This window comes from Pygocentrus nattereri, chromosome 3 (genome assembly GCF_015220715.1).
Source record: "Pygocentrus nattereri isolate fPygNat1 chromosome 3, fPygNat1.pri, whole genome shotgun sequence".
In the NCBI taxonomy this organism is placed as follows: domain Eukaryota; kingdom Metazoa; phylum Chordata; class Actinopteri; order Characiformes; family Serrasalmidae; genus Pygocentrus; species Pygocentrus nattereri.
Window position 1 is genome coordinate 11,363,593 of NC_051213.1, and position 21,559 is coordinate 11,385,151.

At 39.8% G+C, this 21,559-nt stretch overlaps 1 protein-coding gene across 11 annotated transcripts in view; it reads left to right on the forward strand.

The window, feature by feature from the left end:
* sugct (succinyl-CoA:glutarate-CoA transferase) overlaps positions 1-21,559 on the forward strand; it is a 104,641-nt gene that overhangs the window by 1,267 nt on the left and 81,815 nt on the right. For all 11 annotated transcript variants that reach the window (XR_005130106.1, XR_005130105.1, XR_005130108.1 and 8 more), the window contains exons 4-9: positions 586-671; positions 1,466-1,516; positions 1,673-1,793; positions 10,473-10,564; positions 11,603-11,746; positions 17,335-17,430. Coding sequence is in view for 5 of the 11 variants with exons in the window: in XM_017704806.2 (XP_017560295.1) it covers positions 586-671; positions 1,466-1,516; positions 1,673-1,793; positions 10,473-10,564; positions 11,603-11,746; positions 17,335-17,430 (590 nt within the window). In the remaining 6 variants the exon portion in view is untranslated. The remainder of the gene's footprint in view (positions 1-585; positions 672-1,465; positions 1,517-1,672; positions 1,794-10,472; positions 10,565-11,602; positions 11,747-17,334; positions 17,431-21,559) is intronic.

Consider the following 21,559-nt stretch of genomic DNA (forward strand, 5'->3'; position numbering starts at 1 on the left):
GAGAATAAGGACATATTTATTTTATTTAAAACAGTATTGTTTAATTGAATACTGTGAAACATAGCACATGATGCTTATTATGTCTTTGAAAATGTCATTTTCACTTTAATGATAAGGAGGAGCGATGGAAGAATTGGCAGATGGGAGAGTTTTGTCTTTATCTGTAAAAGAGACATAATAGCTATAAAAACCTTCTACAGGCCTTATGAGAGGAAAGATCACAGATGGTACCCGACATCAATGTTTTTTGCACAATTTGCTTGGAACCATATCAGACTGATCTGATTATTAAACAAATGCTGGTATTCTAATATATGAAGGTGACATGTGTAGATGATCATTGACAGACTTGTTTAAACTGTATGTGATACCGATGTTAGCCACTGGAAGGAAGCACTGTGCAAAGTCGTCATATAATTTATCATTAAGGACACTGTGATGAAGTGGTATGGGGACTGTTAGTGTCTATACTGTAAGAGTGTAAAATTAAGTATATAAAACATTAATTAGATGCTCGAACATTTCAGTGTGACTTTCCTCTGAAAGACATTCTGCTAAGAGGTGTCATCTTTGTGTGTATGGCAGGGCCTGGAGATGACACAAGAGCATGGGGGCCTCCGTTTGTGGGTAAAGAGAGTGCTTATTTCCTCAGTGTGAACAGAAATAAAAAGGTAATTGCTAACAGTTTAATAATATTATAGTTTATGTCATATGAAGTGGTTCTAGAGACTCTAGTTAAATATAATTCTCGATTAAGGCAATAATTCATAGTTTACAGTGTTGTTGAATTATTCCTTCATTTAATTTGGGAAATGGCTCAGCATGGCTGGAGCAGAGTGCTACCTGTCACTCCCACATTAGCAGTACATAATGTGCAGCTGATTGATGGAAAAGAGAGACACTGCTGTGTATCACACTCACTGGCCACTTCATTACTCCAGGTCTACACCCTTTGTCCATTTTATCAGCTCCGCTTACCACATAGTAGCACTTTGTAGACACAGAAAATCCAGCTGGCTCTACTTAAAGTTTTAGGCAGCGTGGTAAACATGATGTGAAACACTCCTTATTTTTAATATGTGTGTTTTTAAAAGTTGGTCTGCGTATGTTTTTTCAGTCTGTACTCTGTGTGGAAAGGCCTTACCACACAATTCACCCATGTGCGAATGTACTGACATATCATGTGATGACCCTGCATAAACACGTCCGCAACCCATAGTTTAAGAAATGCTGTACTACATAATACTTTATGGCGTGCAAAATCTGGCTTAACTGTGATGCTGTATATCCCTATGGCAGTAAATTTTGCATTTGTCTTTTCGGTTTATATCACCATTGACACAGTGTCTTTGGCGCTGGTTGTGTGGCTCATTGGTTAGCTTACTGTCAAATTCACACCATTTAATAGTCAGCAGTAAAATTGCACTAGGCCTTTTATTTGTGATTTATGATGCATTTTTTCCAGAGCATTGCTGTTAATCTCAAGGATCCAAGTGGAGCCAAACTTGTAACTGAGGTAAATGTTTAACACTGCTAATGTTGATACAACCTCATATATTGCCCAGTATTTATCCTAAAATGTTTTATGTTGCAAAGTTGTTTGTGCCTTTTTATGCCTGTTGTTTATGCCTGTTTATGCACTTTGTCTTTACTGTCTTTCTGAATCTGTCAGCTAGCCAGATGTTGTGATATTCTGGTGGAGAATTATCTTCCTGGGAAGCTGGAAGAGATGGGATTGGGCTATAAGCATCTGAGTGAAGTAGCCCCTCAACTTATCTACTGTTCCATCACAGGTACCTTTGTTATTTTCTTTTTTTTTTTATTTATTAACAAAAAAGTTATTCTTGAAAGAAAAATGTCAGGAACCTGTTGCTGAAAAGCAACTAGTTTTGGCTTTTCAACACTACTTTTTTAAATTCAGAACCATCAGCCAATTGGGTTTGCACACTGTGGAATTAGACCTTCATATAGACACCCACATACATGCACACTAGTGAACACACACTAGGGGGCACTGAGCACACTTGCCCGGAGCGGTGTGCAGCCCTATCCACGGCACCTGGGGAGCAGTTGCAGATTAGGTGCCTTGCTCAAGGGCGCTTCAGCTTCAATCATAGACTGTCAGCCGAGGGTATTGAACTGGTGACCTTCCGGCCACAGGGCTGGTTCCCTAACCTCCAGCCCACCTGGCTTACATAAACACAGGGACACTGAGGTGGGGTGTAGATTGGGCATGCTTTTTGGCTTGCACATTGCACAGTCAGAATTGTTCTTTGTAAATTGTATTTGTAAACACATCCCAGATGTTCTAATTTCGGCTTTATTGGAAGTCATCCATATTGATGTACTAAACACATTCTGGGCTTGTGAAGAGTGTGATTTGAGTTCAGTATCTGCTTTGTTCTACTTGTAAAGGAGGCAAAGCTTTATTCAAAAATTGCTGTGTTGACACGCAGATTTGTAGTGGATGGGTTTTGTCACTGTAATGGCTGCCGTGAGATTGGTTTCATGTTATTGGGCACCCATAAATCAAGTCAGATAAGCAGAGAGAGATTGTGTTTTCTGTTAACCATTGCATGTACCTCAAATCATACATTCCAAGAGTAGATGCAAAACGGTACACTTCTGAAACAGCCTGGACCCATAGCACCATTTACTTCTTGTGACTCACACTGGGCCTCATTCACCAACCATTCTTGAAGACCTTCCTTCATAAAAATTGTCGGGTAATGTGACCCAGTGTTGTTATTTCCCTGAGATTTTGATTCATTGCAGAAATTCCAACTAGAGTCATCAAACGCACAATCAATGCAATGAGAAAATCAGTGAGTCTTTTGAATGACAGCATTTCACATTTAATAGCTGTAGTTGAGGTCAGTTTAAGTCTTTGGCATGTACATGTGAGAGGGAAATTCTAAACACCTTATTGTAAATGGAGGAAGGGGCCAGATATCTGCTTATGTAGTCACAGTAATTTTTTTTATCATTATTACATGCATGGGAAATATCACATTGCTTTCTTTGCATCAAATGAGTGCTTTCATATAAATTTACCAAAAGCATCACGTTATAATTTCTTATGCAGTGGTTGCTAGCAAGGATAGGCAGGATTGGGATTGGATGAGAAACATATTTACTCATAAACAGTTCAGTGAGAATTAAGTCATCTAGGTACTGGTCAGTTCACTCTGCTGATGTTTGAATAGAACACTAAAAAAGTAACCAGTGCTTGGGCGGGGCTGAGTGTGTATGCTGTGTGATGGGTGGTGTTCAGCCCTGCCAGTTTGACAGAGTGACCTAAACATAAAGTCAGTGTTCAGGTGATGGTTAAAAATAAGGATGGACTCAAAAATGACATCACTGTAGACACAAGTTGGAGCAGGAAAAATGTCAGCAGAACGAGAGCATATTTAACAAGGCAATGAACAACAGAGTATGCAGTACAGTCATATATTTGCATACAGTAATGGTATAATGGGCTTGCCACCAATCAGCTATTTGTTAATTGGTTGTTAAAGCTTTCACTAAACACTGATTGTTGTCGTTTGCAGGTTGGGTTGGTAAATGGTCCAGATCTCTTTTTTATGACATAAGCAGTAGGATGTCTTAGAAATACTGATAATAATGATATCTGTGATGTGCACAGAAAATGCCAATATATTTAAAAAAAATCAAGAATTTAATAACTGCATAAAAATGTATGTGTGTAGACATTTAGTGAATTATTGATGCAAAAAATCTTTAAAAACAAATAAGAAGACTATGGCAGAGTTGACACTGGAATCCGATTGTGATCGCATCTCTCGTGGTGAGTGGTGCATACACATAATTATTCTGTTTTATTTCATTTTTGCTTCTCTTCATGTGAAGGTCACAATTACAGCCAAATTCTTGTGTCCCCCATCCATGAAAAAACCTGGAGGTGGAGCCCATGAGACCTCATTAAATTGTGGATGGTGGACAGTTAAATTAAAGTGATTTACAGCATTCATCTTGCACTGTTTAATTTTTCTCCTTGGGGGAAATTTTTCACTCTTGGCCTTAGTGTGAGACTGAAACCCAGGCAAAATGGTGAGATGAGATCGATGCCTCATCCAGCAATGAACTCAATAACCCAATGAGCCCAAAAACCAAGTGCAGTCGTTTTTAATAGAAAGTATGAGTGCGAGATATTATGTGCATATCCGTCAATGACCACTATCAGTCAGTACTCTAATCTAAATGGCTTAATAACTAGTTTTATGAACAAGTGATGATTAGTATAAGTGTAGATATTAGTGACAGGATCATCATATCTTTAGACAATAGCATTGGCAACAGTTTCAAAGAAAGAACTACACACCGTAATTTTGAGTAGCTTGCAGGCTGAATGTTTATAATGACTGAAAACTACATTTACTAAAGGAGGCAAAATCTGAGCTTACTGTGGACTTACTGTAGATTTCCTAGGCTGGTTTTTGCTGGCTCAGCGAGCACTGTTCATTTGTTCTTTGTGTTTTAGGGTAAATTATTTTTAGGTCAGAACTGCTGATTCTGAGAAATATGACTGGTATGTACCCTATTAAATTGCCTTATGTCACTTTAGTGTTCATTTCAGGACCTTCTTATATTTATATAATTATTTTTATTATTCTGTTTTTCTACAATTAGTGTTTATTTTTACGATTAGTGTTTAGTGTTTTTTTTAGTGTCTATTTAAATTCACAATTTCACAGTTATTTCACAGTTTACCATCTATTTAACATTATTGCTACACCATGGGGTCTGAGAGTGACGCATGTCCTGTACATATTGTAGAATTGACAATAAAGCTGACTTGACTTCACTATTAGCTGTATTTAAGAATATATTGCACTAATGCAACACAACCACAATGGGGACTGAGCTGGATTAAAGACTTTTCTTTTCCGTGAGTTGATGAAAATAAATTCACCACATTTAATTGAGTTTTAGGAGTGATGGGTCTGTTAATTGATGAGGATTGTCTTGGGCAGCAGTTTGTTTTCAGAATCACAGATAGGTGCTTTTTGAAGATTTTGCAGTGGGTTTTATAGTTGTTTATATTAGAAAGCTAGAAACAGCAAAATTTCATAGTTTGAAAGAATCATTTCTTATATGTAAGGTTAGTTGTGTCTTTTCAGTGGAAACAGCAATGACCTTTAAACATTATAAAAATGATTCATTATTTAAGCACATTAAAGGTATTCCATTGTGTCTTAACTGCATTTCCTTAATTGCACTATTGAACTTCACATAACTTAGTTTCAACACCTGCCTCATTAAAATACAAGGAAAATGCCACGGCACTATACAACTACTATTTACAGTACAACTACTTAGGCAATTTTGAAAGTTAGCAACCCCCCCCCCCCCCACTTAAAAAGTTTTGCAATGCCAGATGGAGCGGTCTTCATAATCAGATCAATAATTTTTACCATATTTTTTTTTGACTAATGTCTACACTAATTATGAATTTGAAGGTGTTTTAACGTAAGTGGCCTGGCAGTTACACTTCTCAAGTTTGTTCATTTTTCTCATCACATTTCTACAAAGATCTATTTTTTTTGAGGATTTGCATTATTAAGGCATTTGTGTGTTTTGTTAAGGCTGTTTTTATTTTTTCAAACATTTAAAAGTCGTTTTTTATTTCTGAAAATGTTCTGCAAGTCTACATCTTAAACTGACAGTGGAACCGAGGCATAGCCAGGCCCCAGGTAACCCCCAGCCTCTCCCTTAAGAAAACCTCACTCACAGTCTCCTGTCTTACTGCTTGAGTTAGTAGCATTTTAATTAGTGGATTATTTGGAGCCCACAATCAGGGGTGGAAGAAGCCATTCATTCATGGCTGGTTGACGTGTTGCCTGTACAACTTTAGTGGAATTGTTAATTCACTCCTCACTCTCATGTTATTTGTATCAAACAGCTTCTACATCGCAATGTCTTCATATGATTTACTGTCAGCCCTTTGTTGATTGCTTTAGCCCAAATGGGGCAAGACAGCGCTCTGGTCTGGTGTGAACTATTTTTATTCAGGTCCAGTTTTGGGTACTGAATACTCGTCTACTGATTGCTCATGTAACCATTCAGGTCCCTGTGGGGATCTAAAACCTGTGACTAGGCAGGTTACGTGCAGTTGGAGTGGAGGCATAATTTTCTTGGTGCACTAAAGATGTGGGTCATGAGCAGAGGGTATTAATCAGACATCGACATCACTGTTTTCAGGTCTCTAACTCACCCCCTTCTTTCATGGTTGGTGGCAGGCTCGGCCAGAGAGTGCCCTGGGCCTTTGAATTGGAGAACCTGTTTTCCTTATGTGGTGGCTTCTTCAAGTGCTGCATTTTTCCTGCTGCTCTTGGGGTCAAAGGAGTAAGTGTGCCGATTACTTCACCATCGTGTTCCTCATATCTCATCACATTCTTTACAGATACATGTCTGGTACCTGAGGCTAAACAAATTTCCCATGTGAAGACATGGGTACTGGGAAAGCAAAGTAACAGATTCAAAGTAGGGATGGTGTGGCAGTGGAGAGGTGGCCCACTGATGACTCCCTCACATCCAAGTTCAAGGTGGTCATCTCTTTGATCAAGGACAGGGGCAGCGAATCAAGGTGGGGACACTGAACGCTGGTAAGAGTGGCTCTCTCCAGCAGGCAAGAGAGAGTTCAGTGGTGGGAGAGAGATCCTGGTCCACAGACAGTGACCAAAAGGGCCTTATAAGATGTTATATATGTCTGAACACAAGGCACTACAGTCACAGCTGAACAGACATGGGCAAAAACACCAGTGCTACTGGGTGTGGAAGGAGGCTGAAACCCCTGCTGCACCCCTGTATTGTCTGGAACCTGAGGTGCCTTGTACAGTGGTTGCTGGAGAATGAGAGTTCCATGTCCCTGAGCCCACCCACTATCTCCTGGCCCTTGGTGACTCTGGCTCTCTTTCTCTCCTTCCCCTGCTTCCCAGTGCTCTCTGCTGGATATGCAGGGTTTGCCAGGATACTGTCCCTCCTGCCTTGTCCTTGGCCCGCACCGGTTCTGTTATGGCCCCAAACCGGGTTTATAGGGGTGGGGAGGTCAGCCTGAAGGGGTGGTGCCCATGGCAGAGGGTGAGGACTTCTCCTGGCCAGAATGGCTACAACAGACTGACTCCTGGGCACCACTAGGTGCTCCAGAAAGTACAACAGGAATGCGACTTGTGTAGAAAACACCACCGGGGGCTCTACAGAACACCACAGAAACATTTTTTGGGTCAACAGCATTACTGGGTGATCCAGAGAGCACACCAGAGCCATCACCTGGGACAGCAGTGCTGCTGGGTGCTTTGGAAAGCATGTCAGAGTCACTGCCTGGGTCAGCACTGCCACTAGGTCCTCTGGAAAACACAATAGAGGCGTGTTGTTTTGTGTTGAGTGCTCCAGAGAGCACACCAGAGCTGCCACCTCATGCTGTAATTGTCTGTGTTGACAATGCCACCAAATACTCCAGAGACCGGAACAGAACTGTCGCCTATATCAACAGGGCCATCTGCCGGTTTGGAGTGGGCCAGGGATCCTCCAGCAGTGGCAATGCCATCAGTCAAAAGTGCTACCCATATGTACATAAATATTCTCAATGCTGCTGTTTTTTTTCTTTTCTTTCCAGAGTGTGCACCATTCCCAAATAGTGGTTTTGATCTCATTGTGGTGTGTTTTTTTTTTTTTTTTGTGTGTGTGTGTGTGTTGCCCAAGTGTTCATGGTTTGCTGTGAATTGTGTAAGAGCTCATTATAGCGTGAGGCACACACCACCAGGTCTGCAGTGCACTGAACACTCAGAAATGCACCACTAAATGTGTGAAGCTGTGTTAAGTGTGCTGTGTGTGAGACAGAGGGGAGATGCTACATACTGTTGGTTTCCCTCCTCTGGATGTTTGAGGTCTCCATGGCCCATGGGGACTAAAACCCCCTTATTCACAGAAGCAACCATGCCCTTTCTTTTTCATTTTATTGTTCAGGCTTAATTTCTTTAAAGCAAATTAAAGAGGCTTAAATGGCGTCTGAGAACGCATGTTATTGTCAACACGTGTCTTTCATTAGGCGGGCCCTCACTCTCAAATACGCTGAGGTTTGGGTTAGGATTCCTTTTACGTTGTGTCAGATTTGCCATAGCAGAACCTGGACCGCTTTTAATGAACACTGGCAAAACTGTTTGTTATTGCTTATGCTTTTTGACACAACTATGATGTTTTAGTGTGGTTCTGTTGTAAGCTATAAAGACTATAAGATGCTATAAGAACTAAAATGGGTATTATGAAATAGTGTTGTTTTTGTCGTTTTGCTGTCAAATGTGAGTTTCAGTTGCTGTGTAAGTGTTGACTGGGTAATTAAAGAGCCTGTTAGGCCCTCAGATTTTACAGGATCTGGTGTTACACTGATTACTATTTGTAGTATAATTGTCATAATGGGTGCAGTGGTGGTAGTACTCCAGCTGTGGCATTGCTAGATCTTATATTGTTTATAATGGTGAACAGATAAGAAGGATGGATTTGATAAAATTTGACAACAAAATGATAGACCTTCACCCAAGGTGTTGCAAAATGAGGGATGAACTGATTAGCAGACAAACTGTGCAATTCCACTGATTTTGTCAGTTTTTGTCATGTGATTCAGTTGCTGAGATGTAAACAAAATCAGTCAGAATGATGTTTTTATGTGAAACTGTATGTGGTGAGTTGTACAGACACATACCAGTACTGATTTTTCATCTGTTGAGTTGAGGCAAACGTGTAAATAAAAAAAAATGCATTAATTGTGATGTCAGTTTTTATGAAAATAAAAGGTCTGACTTCTGGCTTGGTGCTATGACACCTTTAGAGGGCAGCAGTGAGCTCAAGCAATGTTTGTCATTCTGTCATCACTTGGGATCATCAACAACTAAGAAGCAAGACAACTAATCAGCCAAATAAATATATATATAATTAGTGTGTAGTGTGCGCACATTACCTATAGTTTATTTTTAACCATTTCATGTAATTCATTTCTGTGAGGTAGTTTTTAGAGGCTTTGGTTCCCATCACCACTACTGTGAACACACACTCTGTGTGTTTGACTGTGTTTACATCTTAACTATTAATTTTGGAGATGGTTTAAAAACTCAACCTATTTCCCCATTAGTTCATTTATAATATAACTTCATTTAGCATTGCTCAGTTCAACTTTGACCTGAGCTGACTGACACATGAATCCAGGTTTGGTCATACATACTATCACATGGCTGTTGTTAGCTTTAAGTTTAAAGCACATGTGTCAGGCTCAAGTCCTCATGGGCCAAAACACTGCAGACTTCAGCACACTGCCTCGTTAAACACACCTGATTTAGCTAAATAGCAAGGCCTTCATGCACTGAGTTCAGAGCGTCAGATGAGAGTGAACGCTGATCTCCACAGCACTTTGGCCCGGAAGGTCCCCAGTTTGTTGTGCCTGTACTAAAGTGTCCCCTGTGTTTCTCAGATTGACCTCTCTGAACACTTTCAAAACTGCCCCAGAAAGTAGTTGAAGATTAGGGAAGGATTCCTGGAAGGCAAACTGCTTTGCTTGTAGTCTATGAGAGTTTATTTTGCTTTGTCAGCCATGGCTTCAGCCTGAGCATTTGTTCTGAATGCCTGTACTGTGGACAGCATGAGAAGGAGCAGCTCGTTTTCCTTCTGCTGTGTTTAGCTTAACTAGCACTGTTGGGGTGGTATGTTTTCCATCTTTTCTTCAGTAAAGCTGATTGGATTCTGGAGGTGCTCAGATTTCATCTGCCTTAATCAGAGTAGTTAATTAATATTCTTGGAATCTCAATGATTGATTAATACAAATGTATTTAAATTATTTTATTAAACCAGGAGTATAGTTTTGACGGCTTATAAAGAGTCAAATTTTCGGTATATTTTCAAGTTTAGCAGCAAAGTATTGACAGTAAACCCTAACTGACTACCCTAACTGTGGTGTTATGCTCTAAAATAACCAACAATGGTAGACTGCGCTTTGTATGTAATTGGAAATTTATAAAACAACACAGGCTCAGATTCTTCAAAAGAGCTAGTTAAATTATACCTAGCAAAATAGTGATGGAAAACAAAGGGGAGAAAAAAATAAACAAAAAGTGACCACACACAATGGTTTAACCAGGGCCACTCAGAATAAACCCATACTCTTGCCAGGGTAGTAAATACAGGCCTAGAACCTTTATCTCTGTAGATTCGATCTCGCAAACCCTACAAGGACTGCTAAAGGAATTCAGTTGGATCAAGATCATTTGACATATCGCTCTGTGGAGTATCTTAGCTGGCTGTTTTCCTTAGTTTATTTCTTATCCTGTGTGCAAGTCCAGATCAAATACACAGAAGTTGTCCAGGAGGGTTGAAGAATGATTTGTGTGCTCACATGAATGAGCGACTTGTACAAGCAACTTGTGTGTGTGTGTGTGTGTGTGTGTGTGTGCGTGCCTATTTTTCAGGCTATGGTCAGACAGGGCCTCAGTCGCACAAGCCTGGATATGACTCTATAGCATCTGCTGTATCTGGGATGATGCACATCACAGGCCCTGAGGTGAGAGCAGTTAATTGTGTGTCAGTCAAACCTACTGTGTCTTCTAGCAGTGGACTGGTGAAAAAAATCGTAGCTGGTCAGCCACTTTGCAGATAACACATGCACTGGTGCTACAGGCCAATGTAGGTAAAAAGTAGTGGAGGGTTATAGCCTAAAATTTACATCATACAAACTCTATGCCTTAACAATCACTCTTACCTCAAAGCGCATCCCATTTTTTAATAGTGCCAAATAGACTTGATTTTGTGGTGTCTGACACTGAATGTCATGCTTTTTCCTTTAGAAGTAAAGCAAAGGTGCAGACATAATTCAGGCTTTATGATTTATGATTGATACAATTCTTTATTGGCGGCACGGTGGCGCGTGGTGGGTAGCGCTGTCGACTCACAGCAAGGAGGGCCTGGGTTCGATTCCACGGCCGGGCGACCAGGGTCCTCTCTGTGTGGAGTTTGCATGTTCTCCCCGTGTCTGAGTGGGTTTCCTCCGGGTTCTCTGGTTTCCTCCCACAGTCCAAAGACATGCAGTCAGGCCAATTGGACATGCTAAATTGCCCCTGTGTGTGAGTGACTGTCTGTGTCTGTCTGTCTGCCCTGCGATGACTTGTCCAGGGTGTGTCCTGCCTCCCGCCCGAAGACCGCTGGGATAGGCTCCAGCACCCCCCGCGACCCTGACGGAGAAGCGGCTTAGAAAATGGATGGATGGATGGATGGATGGACAATTCTTTATCACTATGCATAATTCTTTTGTCCGTTTTTAGTTGAGTTGGGACCACTTTTATGGGACCACTGGAATCAGTTTTTAGGAGAAATATGTCTTTTTTTTTTTAGTTGTTATTTTCCATTTGCCAAAATAACATTGAGGTTCTGTTCAGCTATGCATGACAACCATGAGCTCTGATATGAATGATGAGATCTATTTTTTGATAACAAGATGTCATGATTTTTCATTTGCACAGAAGTCTGATTTGTGAAGCTTGTTCTGTGTTAACTATTTGTGCTGTATATGACATTGTCATTGAATGCACAACTGATGCTTTAGGATGGGGCTCCAGTTAGGCCTGGTGTTGCTATGACGGATCTGGCTACTGGCCTGTATGCTCAGGGAGCTGTGATGGCAGGCCTTCTGCAGAGACAGAAGACTGGACGAGGCCTTCACATCGACTGCAACCTGCTCTCATCTCAGGTGAGTCTTCACACCTCTGTCATGTGTGATATCAGGAGATTAGCCAATGGCTTGTCAAGCCTCAAATAAATTAATTAATCTGATTACCGATTTTTCTATTGACTTTGTCTTTGTTCTCCAGAGAAATGAACTAAACTACATACATTTGAACTAATGAACTAATCTATGTTTTAGAAAAACCTGAAATACAGTGTTAAGATTTAAGAAAAAATCATTCCACCAACACCATTGCTGCCATATATGGGTGCTATATGGCATTGGAGGCCTCTGAAAATGTAGAGCATTTAAATAAATATTCAGCTACATTAGGGTAAGAGGGAACCGAAGTCCCAAGTCTTGGGGTGTTTTGCTTTTTGTTTTTATTTTTTCTTTTGTGTAATTTGGCCTTTATGGGAGGTTTCTGAGTTGGGAAGAATCTCATCTCTCTGAGCATGTGTTTACCATTTGTTTGAAACAAAAAGTGGTGAAAGTTAAGAAGTTTAAATAAATAAGCTATGACTGAATGCACTAAACATTTATCTGGTTGTGTGTTTTTGGTGTTTGTGTAATAAAATTCACGCTGTATTTTTTGATAACAAGATATCATGACTTTTCATTTGGTAGAGATGTGAAATACAGTAAAATGTATTAAATTTGTACATCACAAACGGACACATACTTTGAGGATAATGTGCAGCCAAGATGGTGAAACATAACTTCAATGAAATGGACATAAAATGTTGTGGCACCCTAGGTGGTTTAATTTTTGTTGAAAGGACAAAATGGCTCTTCTTAACATTTGGGTTGCCGAGCCCTAGGATAGACAAACCAATCATGGAAACGCACACCTTGAGGACTTTGTGGTTGCTGTCTGTCCGAGCACCACAAGCAGACAGCTGAGGCGCCAGCACTGTAACTGTAATGCCACAGAAATCAATAGAGTGTGAAGCACCACACAGTTTACATATCCACAGGCAGAAGTGGTCATCACTTGACAGTATGTTGTTGTGATTTTGGGGAATAGTTTACTTTAAAGAAGGGTTTCATTAGGCGCCATGGAAATGTAGGAATCAGAAGGATGACATTGTTGCTGTTGGAGAATATTTTATGTTCTGCTCGTGCCTTTCACACAAACAGAGGACATACAGTTCACCTCTGCTGGAGACAAGTCTTCCACTTCGGTTTTAGAAAGTGTAAAGTCATTGGCTGAACTACTGGGGCAAAATGTAGCCTTTCTGTGTGCAGCTTACCGCAACCAATAGGATTCCTTATTCACTGTTTTTGATTATCTCCTTTGTTTTTTGATTGTGAGGTGCTGAAAATGCAGTTTATGAGTTCATAGATTGGCCTGAAATTTCAGACTTTTCCTGTTAGGTTTTCTCACATTTTCATCACACTGTCAAAACAAATTAAGTTAATGGTTTAACTTCTTGCAGTGGCTCATGGAATGTTATTGTGACACTGCTAGGACTTTATTTAGTGGTGTGAAATATTATTACTATTCTTATTATTATGATTATTATGTGGTCCACTGTAATCTTTGAAATTAAATGACGCTTGCAGTGTCAGATCCGCTACTGGAAAACAACCAAATGAACAAAACAGGAAAATGTAAGACAGACTGACAGGCTCAGGAAAAATAAATAAATATATAATCATATTTCAAAGCTGACCAAGGGCTGACCGCAGCATTGTTTGAGAAAGCACTGAGACTGACTGAATGACAAAGTTCTCATGAAGTCGTTTGTTAAGACTGAGGTCAGATGATGCTTTCTGAGATCTAATGATGAAGTTTGTCTGAAAGGAAGTGGTAAGGTGGAACCTTAAAGGGACTTGATTATTTTCTTGAGAAATCCAGTTTAGGCTAATTTGCAGAACTGACATCTTTTGAAGGGATTGCTATTACAGTGTCCTGAAATGAAGCCGACTGGAAGGCCACCATTCCTCAAATTCGCGTGGCTTTTTTTATTGTTTCCATATAGAAATATATTCTGCGTTCACTAAACACAGACATTTATGCACACACACAGAAGCATACTTCGTCTTCAGAACAACAGAAATCCCTTTGCTCAACCAGACATCTGATTGCATTTAAGTTTGAAGAAATGGGCAAAGAAAATGTCGAAGTACTGCAAAAAGAAATACAACTGTTGTTTAATCTCAGTTTGGATAGAGATATCCATAACACACAAAACTTAGGCTTTCTTCTTTCCTTCTAAATACACTGCAATTTTTTCCAGTAATTTAGACTGAACTAACCCAGCTTTCTAACATAATAAAGACCGTATGGCATTTACTTACACTCGAGCGCTTAGAAAAATAATAATAGAAGAATAATAATCTGTTTAATCCCAGGACTCCAGTAACAATAATCTGTTTCTGTTATGCACAATATTGAACTTATCATTTTTTGCATAACATTTTACATGCACTTCCAAAATCTCAGTCAAGACATTTGAGGAATTTGGGGTAGATTTTTGTGTGCAGTGTAATTATGATAAACAAGATGAAAGAGAGTTTTTCCTGATTCTTTTAGAGAGCCTTCAAACCTGGATCAGCTCCGTGAAATTGCTTTTATGAAATACACCCTTTATCCAGGCACTGATTTTGGTCTTTGTTATATTGTATTTTATCTATTGGTTTAGTTATATTAATCAGTGCAGATAATTTGAGTAGAAATAAGTTGAGTAGTGATTTGCACACATCTCACTTTCACTGTTAAACTCATTGTAACTGGAGCCTTAAGAGGTAATATTGTCATACTCTGAGATAATAACACTAGTCTTACCAATTGTGTAGCGGGATGGTAAATAAGGAAAATCTCATTTAAATAAATAGGGAAAACGACTTTCATTGCTAAATTTCTTTCTTTAATATGACCTCTCTGCCCGTAGCTGTTTATAGTCATTTTTAATAGGAATATGGAAAGAAAGTGCAAATGTTTACTCTTGAGCTGAATTTAGCTTGTTTATCAACTCTGAATCAACTCAAAAGGAGCTAATTACATTAGGACATTTAAATGAAATCTGCCTTTTGAAGTTGTTGCCGGATACTGTGGATTGTATATCGGTCGTGTCTCTGATGTCAAGTCCCGCTAGATTTAAAAAAATTGAAAAAAGAATGTGCTGAAAAGTGTGTGTTCTCTGTTTTCCATGTTCTTGTCGCATTACTGACACGATGCCACTGAACCATTGCATAGAATTACCCAGTGAGAGCCCTCGTCCCTTGGATGATACAAGTTCAAATGAAGGATGTGGTTTCAGCAAACAGTTCCCATAATGCGATTGTTTGTAGCCCTTCTCTTGTGGTTTGTATGAATCTTTCTTGGACTCTTTTCTCCCCTCCCCTTGCTGTTCATGAGTTTTTAATTGTCTGCCCTGTTTTTTAACTTTTTTTTTTGCTTTGTCTGGATCATTGTGCTTGATTTTGAAGCTGGGTGCTTTGAGGGTTGGTACCATGGAGAGAAACCTCTTATATCTGTCTGTTTATTCATTCTGTTGGGTTTTAAAAAGCTCAAGAGGAAGCGTAGGATGCATCGGTTTAATCTGTGGTCCCGCAGGGCTATGGGATCACGCCTGCTGTGGTAAGACCCCTGAGTAGCCCAGGATATGTGACTTGTCCCGTATATACAGCATCTCCCTTTTCCTGCCCCTTGTTCCACATTCCATTCTGCTCCTTGTGACCAGAGTTATCTAACGCTCTTTCCATTTTACGGTGGCCCAGTGCGGTCATCAGTATGACAGATGGAGATAACAGATACAGAAATGGAGCTAGATGGGACAGCATTTATATCTAGAACATCCTTCTATATGGTCTACCATAATGGACTGATTGGAGAAATCACTGAAACCATCTATGTGGAAGTTTCTTGAAAGTTTATATATGATCCTTAAACTCTATGGTGAACTGTTAGTGAACATGATTGATATTTGCTTTGTTGCATTATATGGCGATTTAGTTGTGATAACTGAGCTGCTACGATGTTGGGAGGAAATGGTTGCATAATTAGGACACGGTTAAAAACAAAACAAAACAAGATCCTTGAATTTGAGCAAATCTTGTTTATTTTTGTGGCGGATTTGTTCTTTTCCTGGTACAGAAAGCTGCTCAGATAGTTTTGCTCAGATGTAATGCCAAGTGCAGGCCCAGAGCTCAGAGGAGAAGAACAATATCCGTGATCTGTCACTTTAATTCAACGTTGTGTTTTAACTGGTCCAAAAAAACATGTGTGTAGCAGATTCGTTAAACAGTGGTATCATCATGACGTGCTGCAGTTTCAGATAGACGCCTCATAAAATTTAATTCCCTCTAAACTGAACGAGACGGGCTGAGTACTGCACAAAAAGAGCTGTGAGTGTAATGGGAATGGATGGCTTCTTGACTTTTTGGGAGTCCCCTTGTGAGGTGTGGGGTATTATGGACGTCTGGACGGTTGTCTTGATGTAGTCAGAGTGAAAAGGGTGTGAACTGTTTTCACTTTGCTTGGAAAAAGGACATTCTGTATATCCACATAACTGCTCCCATTGGGAGCAACATTGGATGAAATTAAAAGCAGTTGCGGATCAATGCTAGTCTATTTGAAATGAAAATGTAATAAATATGGACGTTGCTTTGCAGCTTAATAGTAACAAAGGTAATGTGATCTGAATGTAATCTTTTGATTGGTTCAAACCAAAGAGAAAAATGAATATTTTATTGCATAACACTTGCATAATTTTTTCTCACTTGAGGTTTTTCTTGGAAATATACTTGACTGTTACATATTATTTGGCCTTCACAACCTCCTACGGACACAGGTACTGACTTGTGTTATAAGGAAGTTTTAAGTATCCAAATCTTTGTCATCACATCATCCTGGACAAGATTTGTAACAACAAGAAACAGCCTCTCTGTGTTTCTCGCAAAACAAATTAAGATTAAAAAAATAAAAATATAAGCAAGTGACCAGCATTCTTTAAACAAAGAGATGGACAGAATGTTCAACAAAACTCTGAATGTTAGGTGGCCACTTGAACAATGTGATGAATGGCTTTAATACAAGGCTGTGAACCAGACAGGCTAGCTAGTGGAGGTCTGGCCAGCCTTGAGAAAGAGCTGGAGATGGGCCGTGTTACTGGATACTCCATCGTCCCTCGCACTATGTCAAATCATCACAAACCTGCTTTAATCTGTGCAGGTTTTCCGTTTTTCCTTTCAGTGTTCGCGTCCACAGCTTTAAAGAGCTTCAGTTCACATTGCAAAATATTATTTCAGCTGCCTAGGCTCTCTCTTGCTCTCACCTGGGCATCATAAAAACCCTACAGTGCTAAAAAGTAGCTTTTTTTTTATAACCAGACATTTACAAGTTAGTAAATTAAACATGCCTTCATTTCTCTGTGCCGGAGAGGTCAGTGCGAAGTAATTTCCTGAGTACTGAGGTGCTTGTTGTAAGTTTGGATGCAAAAAGATACATATTGCTCTGGATTCCAAGTGTAGCAGCATTTAATACCACAGCTACATGAAACTGCTGTGTCAGCCATGTGAGAGTTCCCTGAAATCACAGAACAGCAGGGTGTAATGAGCCTACTGCCAGATACAGATGTTTAATTCTCTCTCTCTCTCTTTCTCAGGTGGCATGCCTCACTCACATAGCTGCAAACTACCTCAATGCAGGAAAAGAAGCCAGACGATGGGGAACTGCCCATGAAAGTATAGTCCCCTATCAGGTATGAGAAAAATGAGTATACTTTCTATAGCAGGAGTAGCTGCTCAAAACAGATTGCAAATGACTAATTATAACTTTTAAACTGTACTTGGATAAATTTAATTATCACTTCCTGGAAAACGTAATCTTGCTACTCCTCATGGAGACATCTGTATGCACTGGAAAGTACAAGGGAAAACCCAATAGTTCCAATAGTCAGTGCGTAGAAATGAATTGCCAATCACAGTAACATTAGTCAGATAACATGTTGCTGGCTATGCCTGCTTTTGCTCTGAACACACAGGCAGCTTTGCTTTGTTAAAATTATGAACGACTAATGCTGTTTGAAAAATAGAAACTAGCCAGTAAAAACAGCTGCTTTAAATAAAATCTTAACATATTAAGCCTGCAGCTTATGGAGCGGTTCCTTAATCAGCACAAGGATCTTAATCCATCAGTTTCACATTTCCATGATGAGATGTGTCGGCAGATTGCTCGTTGGGTTTATGCCAGCGCTGCTCTCATGTTGTGCTGGTCCCATTCACACAGTTGAAGTTTTACAGTCAGCTGTCCCTGGTAGCACACGTGCATGAATTACTTACGACAAGCACGATATACACAAAATGTATGTTTGAAATGCATTGCATGTAATTAAAAATGTCTAGCGAAAACTAATCGCATTACTGTAATGTGTTTCTTTGTGCCATATCCCCTCTGGTGGTCTTCAGCTGATCAGATTCAAGAAGTTGTTATATCCTTTTTACATTATGTCATCATATCCTCGCTAATATAAAGAATAACACACCAAAACGTCTCTCAGTCAGACTCTGTAAGCTTATGGTGAAATTTGAGTAAGCTGCCTTTAAAGCTAAGAACTGCGAGGAAAAAAATCTGCAGAGCAAAACCATGTTCTAGTTATACTAACCCAAGATAAATGGTGATGTGAGGTCAGATTTACAACTGTAAAACTGTATGTTTTAGTTGGACCCAAACACAGTTTTACAATCTTACAATACTCTTTAAAATACACAGGTATTTGTGTTTTATGATTAATCCCTTTTCACAGTAGACATGAAATGTTTGCTTTTGTTTTGGAGGACTTCCATCAGTTAAACTATGCACCCCCCCACCCCCCTACCCCCTCAGTAACATTGATATCTTAAGTGATACTTTTTTTTTTTTTTTTTTTAGATTAAGTGATACTTTTTTGATCCCCCAACCGGGGAAATTCCACCTCCGCATTTAACCCATCCGTGAAGTGAAACACCACATACACACTAGTGAACACACACACTAGGGGGCAGTGAGCACACTTGCCCGGAGCGGTGGGCAGACCTATCCACGGCGCCCGGGGAGCAGTTGGGGGCTAGGTGTCTTGCTCAGGGACACCTCAGTCATGGACTGTCCTGGGGATTGAACCGGCGACCTTCCGGTCACAGGGCTAGCTCCCTAACCTCCAGCCCACGACTGTCCCCGTCATCCATATTTCCATCTTGATGGAAATATGGATGATGTAGAGAACTATGTTAGCAAGCAATTCAACAATTAGAAAATATTTTCTTGTGTTTAGATGTTATTTATAATGGCAGTTGTACACAGCTGTTTAATGTGAAGAAATTTGCTGTCTTTGTAAATAGATGTGAATTGTTTTCACAGCAGGGGGTTCTCGCCCCTCACCTTTCACCCATTATTGCTTGCTAGCAGCTCAGAGTCACAACCATTCACATTAGTGAAGGTGATAGACAAGCAGAGCTGAGCTCAGTCATTGCCGAGCTATAGAGAACAAAACAGAGGATTGAGGAGCTTTTGGAGCTGAAGGTCCATCTGAACATGAACCACCGTACTTGGCCGGGGCAGTCTGTCCACTTGGACCCAGTACTGAGCCCAGAGGATACATTGTGTAACAAGAAAAATTGGTTTCCTGTCTCAGTCATTTGTTGAGACGTCTCGGTCACATCTCAGCTACTGCTCTGAGTCTTCCTAGTGGCTTGGTCCAAACATGAAACTGAATACGTTGCTCTCCAATGTATTGCTATCTCAAGTGCCTGTGAAACAGGGACTGTGAGGTCATGAGGGTATGTGGTGAAATCTAAAATTTATAGCAAACCAGAGTCTGACTTGTTTTAATTTCCTCCGTTTTGAAACGAGTCAGAAAAGATGGGTCCCTTTAGCTCCTATGTTTGTGTAAAGTGGCGAGTGTTGATTCTACTGGCACAGACTCTAGTACTATAACATTGTTAATTGTGGAATTATTAAGTTAACTCTTTCTCAGATGGATTAGAACTCCAGCATTGACCTGCTGTGGAAATGACTGTGGAAGGATGCACGCATCTAGTAAATGGCTCTTTTTGGGTTCTTTTGGCTTAACATTTAAATGACCCCTTTGGCTGAAGCTTAATCATTGATGACTCATAAGAGAATGTCTATGAAATTGTACTGACGGGGTTCCCCTAGAGCACAAAGACATAGTAGCATTAATCTCTCTTCTCTCTCAGTTTGAATAGGCCTTTTCTACTTATGTAAGGCAGTGGACAGTGGATTCAAACAAGGCCCATATGCTGTAAGTGCTACTAATGCTTAAAACTATATTAATTCCATACGTCTTCATCTTCTGATGGTTCATACTTGTGTATTTATTAGATTGCCACTTAATCATGACCCTAGAAGATGTGTTCCTTGTCTGCTTTCACCTTTCTACAGTAGCCTGGCTTTTACCGTGTGAAATATTTAGTAGCACAGAGTTACTTACTCAGTAGTCATCATTTCTATTATGAACCTTAAGACAGATTAAGTGGTATGTAAGCCTATATTACCTTTCAGCAGTAAAACGAATGTCATTTGACAAGTTTAGCTTTTCTAATCAATTCAGGACCTTTTTTACGACAAAAATTAGATCTTAAAATCTATTCTGTATACATTTCTCATTTCTAACATTTTTACATTATGTGTGATTTCACATTAGCACTAAATTAGCATGAATGTGATTCCTCAGGGATTCGTCCACCAACATGCACTTTATGTGCTTGTTGACTGCTTGCTGGCTGCTTTGGTTGTCCTGCATTACCTGGACCGTTAACTTTTGAATAAGCAAAAACCCTCAGGCAGAGAAGGGATGACAGACTTACAGCGGGCTGCGTGCGTAAGGCTCTCATCTTGGCTGTTTGAGCTGGCGATGGCTGGAGTTTTAGTAGCCTTAGCTAGAGCGTACAAAGGCTGCGGGTTGCTGCTCCATTTTCTCCAGCTGTTCTCTGCCTTTGTTAAGTTTTGAACGGTGCAGGATCACTAGGTACCGTTTATAAACAGAAACTGTTAATAATTCTTGAAATACTTCTTCAGAGTCCTTTTTTGTAGTTCATAATAGTGTGGAATAGTGTGGTCTGGGGGAGTTTTCCTCTGTTCAGCACCATTACGCAGTTGATACACAGCACACGAAATGAAAGGGAACACCCAGTTAACACCACGGATATGTTGGAGCGACAATTTTGACACACCCGTGAAAATAGAGGTTGTAGTATTTCATCCTAGTGTGAGTTTATTGTTTCATCAGTGCCTCTGAAATGTAAAATGTCTTAGTTCTCAGCTCATGAAAACGGAACACTTTTACATCCCTTTGGTCAAAGGAGGAAGAAATATAACATCCTAACTGTTGAACCTTGAGACTAGTTTAGCTGTCAAATATGAATGTAAGAACTAAATGAAATAAAACACTGAACTTTCCCGTTATTGGACAGTCTAATCTGCCAGATGGAGATATACAGAGATTTAAAAGAGCTTTTTACATTTTTCTTGCTGTACCATTAATCATAGTGCGTTACATGGGAATTGCTGTGTAGTAAGTATGGATTTTTCACCCGGGTGTTTCTTTTCAGGATATTAATTTCTTTTTTACTCTATTGTTTTGCTGTAGCTTGCACATTTTGTATTGCACAACTAAATGTTTTAAGGTGCATTGTTTTTACATTCATTTTTAAGCATGCAGTGATATCACTGCTGTCGGAAGAAAAGCTTGTATCTCCATTTTTGTTGTTTTTCAGTTTTTGACATAATTTGAAAATGTCTGTTGCTGTCTACTTTGTATGTGAATTTCATGATGAATGGACCAAAAGAAACGGCCCAAAACGTCTCTGAAAAAAGTCTGGTTCCATTGACTT